Below are 8,269 nucleotides of genomic sequence, written 5' to 3'. Positions count from 1 at the left end.
AACATTCAGCTTATAACACCAATGCATGTGGAAAAAGGGGAATTATTCAATTCACCATGTTTCCTAGGGGCAATATGGCATAAATAAATTTAAAAATATTCCCAGATTAATGCAGTCATAATTATTATTTGGCATATGGTTTTTACCAAATTATTATTTGGCATATTGTCTCCTATAACTGTATTTCAAAAGTCTGTTTTCTCTTCTTAATTTTCCTTAGACTAATGCACAATGTTTTTGCATACTGTTTGATCAATATTCATCTTTCTAGTAAAATTCCTAAGTGATATCAGTTAAAATTTTATCTGTATTCCAAATCTAATACAATGTCATCTACAATCTGCTTGACTGGAGTTCCTCCTTTTCATAGCTTCATTTTTTAATGTTTTTATCTTCAGCTGGTGCAGTGGCTCATGACTGTAATCTCAGCTACTGGGGGGGCTGGGGTAGGAGTATTGCTTAAGCCCAGAAGATTGAGGCTGCAGTGAGGTGTGATTGCACCACTGCACTCCAGCCTGGGTGACAGAGTGAGATCCTATCTCAAAAAACAAAACACAAATAAAAATACAGTTTTTATCTACATTGGGGCATTCATTCCTATGTAGGTACTCAGCAGAGTCTAATGTGACTACTTCAAAAGGTGCATTTTTTTCTCCCTTGGCATGTACTTAGACTTATTCTTTTAATTGGCAATTTTGGGTGGAACTACACTCTAAAATAGTTAAATAAAAATTAAAATATCACATGATGTTTTAGAAGATAAACCTGCCTTCTATATTTTGAGAATAGGCTGTTGTGTTACTGAAGGCTAAGAATGTAGAAAAGAAGCTTATATGAAGATGAACTTCAGAATTCAAGTTTTTCAAACAGTAGTAACTTCTTTTCAAGTCATATAAAATACATCGATAGACCATCCTCACACATGTTATGGGTTGTTTTGTGCAATTGAAAATAGGCTGCAGCATTCTGAGTTCTGCATTACTATCTTTGATAATAGGATGAAAGGAACAGAACTGAAAGTTCGAAAGCATCAATTTCAGCAATTAGAAAGTGGCATTACTGGAATTTACCTGATGTTCTTTTGTGGACAAATGCTTTTTTCAACTTGACTTGTTTCAAAAAGTAGATTCTCACTTGCAGCCATTACCTATGAATGTATACTAAGTTTAAAAGCCCTAGGAATACTGCTGATGGAATCTTGAAGGCAGAATTGGCTATGATGTCATAGACCCTTGAAGGAGACTTCTAAAAGTGATATTTAGTTATAACAGAGACTAAACAAGAAAGATGCTTACTGAATAAGGTGGGATCCAACAAGAGTGTAGTATGGAATGTAATAACTTATGAATTTCTGAGGGAGCTCAACAGAATGACACCTAAGAAAGGCAAAGTCTTCGACACTTGGTACATTTGTGATTTTTGGCCATCCCTTGAAAATTAATAAATTTGAAATCACTAGTCTTAGAAATGGAAGAAAGTGATGACTCTGATAAGCCTATCTCAGCAAGTAGGCAAGAAATTCGAAAGAGAAGACGACCCAGCCAACCAATGGTAGACAAATCCCAGCAAACTGCTGTAATAGAGAAAAAGAAACACATGGCCATACCAAAATCATCTAGCCCCAAAGCTACCCATCGTATTGGTAATACTTCTGGAAGCAAAGGCAACTACTCTGCCAAAGCCTATGAGTCTATTACAGTATCTTCTGAACTTCAGCAAACTTGGACAAAGAGAAAGCGTGGACAGGAAATGACTAGTAAGTCTCTCCAGACAGACACCATTGTAGAAGAGAAAAAAGAAGTCAAGTTAGTTGAGGAAACCGTGGTACCTGAAGAAAAGTCAGCTGACGTTAGAGAAGCAGCTATTGAATTGCCAGAGAGTGTTCAGGAAGTAGAAATTCCACCAAACATACCTTTAGTTCAACTAAAAATGGACAGATCTCAGCAGACCAGCCGTACAGAATACTGGACCATGACGCACATCCCCATGTAGAAAAGTGGACAAGGAACAACAGACATACTTCAGTGAATCAGAAATAGTGGTTATTTCCAGGCCAGATAGTTCTTTTACAAAGTTAAAGGAAGGTGCCCGGAAACGTAAATCCTCCGGAAAGATTTCTGCTAGTGAACACCCTGAATTTCAACCAGCAACAAGTAGCAATGAAGAAATTAAGCAGAAAAGTATCAGCAGAACTTCATTTACTCAGGAGACTAAAAATGGTCCTCTGGTACTTTTAGAAGATGAGCTTAGGGAAGAAGTAACTATACCTGTTGTACAAGAAGGTTTTGCTGTTAAAAAAGTGGCTTCTGCTGAAATAGAGCCTCCACCAACAGAAAAATTCCCAGCTGAAATACAGCCTCCGTTAGTTGAAGAGGCCACCGCTAAGGCAGAGCCCAGACCTGCTGAAGAGACCCATGTCCAAGTACAGCCATCAACTGAAGAGACTCCTGCTGCTGAGGCAGCCACTGCAGTTGCAGAGAATTCTGTTAAAGTTCGGCCTCCATCCACTGAAGAGGCCCCATTAGTGGAGTTTCCTGCTGAAATTCTGCCTCCATCAGCTGAAGAGTCCCCTTCAGAAGAGCCTCCTGCTGAAATTCTGCCTCCATCAGCTGAAAAGTCTCCTTCAGTAGAGCTTCCTGGTGAAATTCAGTCTCCCTCAGCTGAAAAGGCTCCCATTGAAGTACAGCCTTTACCAACTGAGGGCGTCCTTGAAGAGGCCCCAGCTAAAGTAGAGCCTGCCACTGTTGAAGAGACCCTTGCTGAAGTTCAGCCTCTGTTACCTGAAGAGGCTCCTAGAGAAGAAGCTGGAGAACTTCAGCTTTCAACAGCTATGGAGACCTCTGCAGAAGAGGCTCCTGCTGAAGTTCAGTCTCCATTAACTGAAGAGACCACTGCAGAAGAGGCCTCTGCTGAAATTCAGCTTCTAGCAGCTACAGAGGCTCCTGCATATGAAACTCCTGCTGAAACTCGATCTCCACTATCTGAGACTTCTGCAGAAGAGGCACCTACTGAAGTTCAATTTCCATTAGCTAAGGGAGTTTCTATAGAAGAGGCCCCTCTCGAGCTTCAGCCTCCATCAGGTGAAGAGACCACTGCAGAAGAGGCCTCTGCTGAAATTCAGCTTCTAGCAGCGACAGAGGCTTCTGCAGAAGAGGCTCCTGCTGAAGTTCGGCCTCCACCAGCTGAGGAGGTCCCTGCTGAAGTTCAGCCACCACCAGCCGAGGAGGCCACTGCTGAAGTTCAGCCTCCACCAGCCGAGGAGGCCACTGCTGAAGTTCAGCCTCCACCAGCTGACAAGGCCCCTGTGGAAGTTCAGCCTCCACCAGTTGACAAGGCCCCTGTGGAAGTTCAGCCTCCACCAGCTGAGGAGGTACCTGCTGAAGTTCAGCCTCCACCAACTGAGGAGGCCCCTGCTGAAGTTCAGCCTCCACCAGCTGACGAGGCCCCTGCTGAAGTTCAGCCTCCACCAGCTGACGAGGCCCCTGCTGATGTTCAGTCTCTACCAGCTGAGGAGGCCCCTGCTGATGTTCAACCTCCACCAGCTGAGGAGGCCCCTGCTGAAGTTTGGCCTCCACAAGCTGACGAGGCCCTTGCTGAAATTCAGCCTCCACCAGTTGAGGAGGCCACTGCTGATGTTCAGTCTCTACCAGCTGAAGAGACTCCTATAGAAGAGACCTTTGTTGCAGTACAATCTCCCCCAGCTTATGAGGTCCCTGCGGAAGAGGCCCCTGTTGACAAACATTCCCCACCAGCTGATTTGCTTCTGACTGACGAGTTTGCTATACAAGAGGCCTCTGCTGAAGTTTCACCTCCACCATCTGAACAACCCCCTGAAGATGAGGCTCTGGTAGAGAATGTGTCTACTGAATTTCAGTCACCGCAGGTGGCAGGAATTCCAGCAATAAAATTAGGATCGGTTGTTTTGGAAGGTGAAGCAAAATTTGAAGACGCTTCAAAAAAAATTCTGTCTAATACCAATGATGGATCTAAAGATTTGTCTAATACTAATGATGGACAGACTCCCACTCTTGAAATAGAAGGTGTCTTTCATATAGAATTTAAAAAAAGTCCTCCTGAACTCTAGTCAGTTAGTACCTAAGCTACCAATCAGAAGCTACGTGGTTTTGGAAGAACATACTTTAGAAAAGGGTGGGCAAAGCTACTTCCAGCTTTGTCAATAAGGCAAATTAAAGTGAACCCCAAGACTTGGAGTACAGGTTGGAAAATGAACAATAAAAACCGTAGCAGTAAAAAATTACTTATGTTACTTTCATTCAAATTTATGGCACGTAAAATACCTATTTTGAAGGTAAGTTTATAATTGAAAAAAATTACTTAAAATATCCTTCCTATAGTAAACTTATTGGCACGGGTAAAGTTTACTCTGCAGCCATCTTTTCTTGTCTTTGCCTTCCTGTTATGAGTCAATATAGTTTCTAGTGGCAAAACCAGTGTCTTTTCTGCAGATCTGTCATCTACTTTAAATTCCTTGAGTCTTAGTCACACATCTAAAGTTGTGTGATGTTTTCTTTCTCCTTATTATAATTAATCATATCTCTTATTCTCTTTTCATTCAATTCCTTCTGAGACAAGCATTACTTTCCTGGTTTTAGCCTAAGTGTTCTTCTTTATCTTCTTACACATTTTACATTTTAATGTCTGGATAGAAAGACTTAATTCCTTTGTAAAAATCTTCAGTTCAATAAAATGAAGGTGGTCATAGATAAAGTACTGGAAAAGGTGTGCAAATATAAAGAAAAATATACTTAGATGCCCTTGAGAGCATATCCCTGTGTTTAGTTTTTAATTTGATTTCAACTGAGAATGTGATGAGTCCTTTGGAAGTTTGGCTTATGCTTTTTGCTCTATGAACTGGTAATGAAGAACAACTTAGAATAACATCAAATTACTGTAGTAAAGGTTGTTGAAGTTTTTAAAGAGCATCAAGCCTTAACAATACGTATTCTAAGATGTCTGTTATTAAAGGGCATCTAGTGTTCCGTGGTTGTAACAATGTTGGGAAAATATTTTCTCTAGCTACAAATTAATCGCCATGTGCTGAAATGTTGAGATAATTTTATCAAAAAAGTTTTAAATTTGGTCAGTGTATTTCTCTAGTGAGAACTCTAGGTTAGTGACGTCAACCCTCATTAAGCTTTGATGTCCTATCATTGGTGGATTTTTGTCACATTCTTCGTTACCTCAGTAATCAAGAGTATATGACATTTTAAGTAAGTTTTGAGAATTTTATAAAATTATTGCAAGAACACTCTTTCTTGTATGTGCCAAATTTGAGGTTTAAAATTTTTTTTTAGTATTTTAAAATGAGGGTTTTTTTTTTTTTTTTTTTTTTTTTTTGCAATGTACGAGTCCTCCATTGTATGTTTTCTGAGATACTTAAATCCAGTTAAACTTGGTTTTCTAAATTAGGTCTTTTTGTTTCTATTTTGGATTTTCTATTGTGGCTTTTTTTCTTTTTAAATTCAGAAGCCACACGAGAGTACAGAATTATACTAGAATGAGAATATGCTTAATAAAGATGGGATCTATCAACTGGCACATGGAAAAACTTTCAACACTTAAAAATTGGATGTTTCTGGAGCTGAGGTGGAGCTTATATTTATCTGAATATATATATATATAGTACACTGTATAAATAGTAAACAAATATATTCATGAGACTCTGGAGGTCAAATTAAAAAATGCTGCAAATATAAGTTCCAACAGGTGTAGCTGTGAAAATTTAGGGCAAGAAACATTGATTTGATGCTTCTAGGAGACAGGTATAAGTAAGAAAATCTGAATATATTGAACATTGGCAAAAATTCAGTGTGAATAGAAACGCATACAGGTGATAATCTCTACCAAATGTAAGAATGATGTCAGGCTGCTAACCATTAATTTTTTTTTCTCAAATGTGAGATATTTTAAAGATAGCTTTCCTGAGATATAACCTACATAAAATAAATAACATTTACTTAAATTGTACAATTTGATGACTTTTGACATCATGTATACACCTATGAAACCATCACCACAAGGAAAACAATGAAGATGGCTCTAAGTCAAAAGTTACCATTATGATCATTTGTAACTTCTCTTTCCCTGCTTCCACCCTCCTACCCCATACATACAACCAATTTCTGATCTGTTTTCTGTCACTAGAAATTTTTATGCATTTTATAGACTGTTACATAAATGGTAAAATATATTTTATTGCAAAGTTGTATTCCATTATATGAATATTGCAAAATTTTAAAATTCATTTGATACACATTTGGGTTGTTTCCAGTTTTTGCTATTCTACATATAGCTGCTATGAACATTCACATGTGAGTCTTTGTGTGGACATATGCTTTTATTTCTCTAGAGGAAACACCTAGGTATAGAATGGTCTGACTGTGTGATAGGTGTATGTCTGACTTTAAAAATACTGCCAACCTGTTTTCCAAAGTGATAAACCATTTATATTCTGACCAACAGCTGTTGGAGTTAAAGTTGTTCTACATCCTCATCAACACTTGGACTGGTTGGTCTTTTTCATTTTAGCCACTCTACTAGGAGGATAGTGCTATCTCCTTGTAATTTTAATGTGTATTTCTCTAATGACTAATAATTTGGGACATCCTTTTATGTGCTTATTTGCCATCTGCATATCTTCTTTGGTGAAGCCCATGCTTTTTCTTTTTTATGTGTCAAATTTAAGAAATGTTTGCCAAACTGAGCATTACTAAGATTTCTTCTTAAGTTTTCTTCTAAAAATGCTATTGTTCTGTATCTTATACTTAATTCTAAGATCTGTCATCAGTAATCTTTTTGTGTGGTGTGAGAAGAGATATGAGGTTAACTTTTGTTTTTTCAGACCTACAGGTAGCCCCTTCTTCCAACACTGTTTAAGTGATTATCTTGTCCTCATTGAACTGCCTTGGAGCCTTTGTTGAAAATTAATTGATCATATATGTAGGTGCATATTTTTGTGCACTATTTTGTTCCGTTGATCTTCATGTCTGTCTCTACATCAATTCAACATTGTTTTGAAACCAGTAGATTTATAATCTTGAAATCAGGTAGTGTTAGTTTTCCAATATTTTCTTCTTTTTAAAAGTTGTTTTAACAATTCTAGGTCTTTTGCACTTTCGTGCAAATTTTTGAATTAGTTTATTTCCACAAAACCACTTGCTGGGATTGCACTGAATCTAAAGACCAACTTGGAAAGAAATGATATCCTACTAATAACACATTTTCTGATCCATGAACACACGTACTAATATATATCTATATTTATTTAGGCTTTCTTTAATTTCTCTCAGATGACTTGTAGCTTTTGATTTTATAAAATTTATTAGGCATTTTATTTTTTTGATTCTATTAAATTTTTTTAAATTTTACCTTCCAATTTTTTGTTACTATCGTATAGAAATACAGTTGACTTTTTGTATTGGCTTTGAATACTGAGATTTTCCCAATCTCATTTATTACCTCTTGTGGCTTTTCTTGTAGATTACTCAGAATTTTCTTTAAAATTTTTTTTTTTTTTTTTTTTTTTTTTTTTTTTTTTTTTTTTAAAGATGGAGTTTTGCTCTTGTTGCCCAGGCTGGAGTGCAATGGCATGATCTTGGCTCACTGCAACCTCCGCCTCCCGGGTTCAAGTGATTCCTCTGCCTCAGCCTCCCAAGTAGCTGGGATTACAGGTGGGTGACACCATGCCTGGTTAATTTTCATATTTTTAGTAGAGACAGGGTTTCACTATCTTGGTCAGGCTGGTCTCGAACCCCTGACCTCGTGATCTGCCCATCTTGGACTCCCAAAGTGCTGGGATTACAAGCGTGAGCCACCGTGCCAGGCCAATTACTCAGAATTTTCTATACAGACAATCATATCATCTGCAAATACATGTTTTAATTTTTCCTTTCTTGTTTAAATACTTCCCTTGTCTTATTGTACTTGCTAGAACTCTTAATACAAGTGGTGAGAGCAAACATTTTGCCTTGTTCCTGATCTTGGGGGAAATCATTTGGACTTTTTGAGTATGACGTTAGCTATAAGTTTTCATAGATGCCTTTTCCTCTCTGGTTGAGGAAATTTCCTTCTATTTCTACTTAGCTGAGAGTTTTTTCATCAGTAATGAACGTAGAATTTTGGCAAATGCTTTTTATGGATCTATTAAGATCACCATATGGTTTCCATTTTTGGTCTGTTAATGCAGTGAATTTTGTTGATTGATTTTTTCAAATGTTTTATTTATTTATTTATTTATTTATTTATTTAT

The 8,269-nt window shown here is 37.6% G+C and overlaps 1 protein-coding gene across 1 annotated transcript in view; it reads left to right on the top strand.

Annotated features, from left to right (window-relative positions):
* Nucleotides 1-1,253: 1,253 nt before the first annotated feature.
* FSCB (fibrous sheath CABYR binding protein) overlaps nt 1,254-8,269 on the top strand; it is a 114,292-nt gene continuing 107,276 nt past the window's right edge. Inside the window, 2 exon segments of the mRNA XM_017859803.1 lie at nt 1,254-1,982; nt 1,984-4,309. Coding sequence (XP_017715292.1) covers nt 1,468-1,982; nt 1,984-4,084 — 2,616 coding nt within the window. The 5' untranslated portion in view covers nt 1,254-1,467 and the 3' untranslated portion in view covers nt 4,085-4,309.

This window comes from Rhinopithecus bieti, unplaced genomic scaffold (genome assembly GCF_001698545.2).
Source record: "Rhinopithecus bieti isolate Rb0 unplaced genomic scaffold, ASM169854v2 scaffold_48475, whole genome shotgun sequence".
NCBI classification, from domain to species: Eukaryota; Metazoa; Chordata; class Mammalia; order Primates; family Cercopithecidae; genus Rhinopithecus; species Rhinopithecus bieti.
This window is presented reverse-complemented; position numbering and strand designations above follow the sequence as displayed.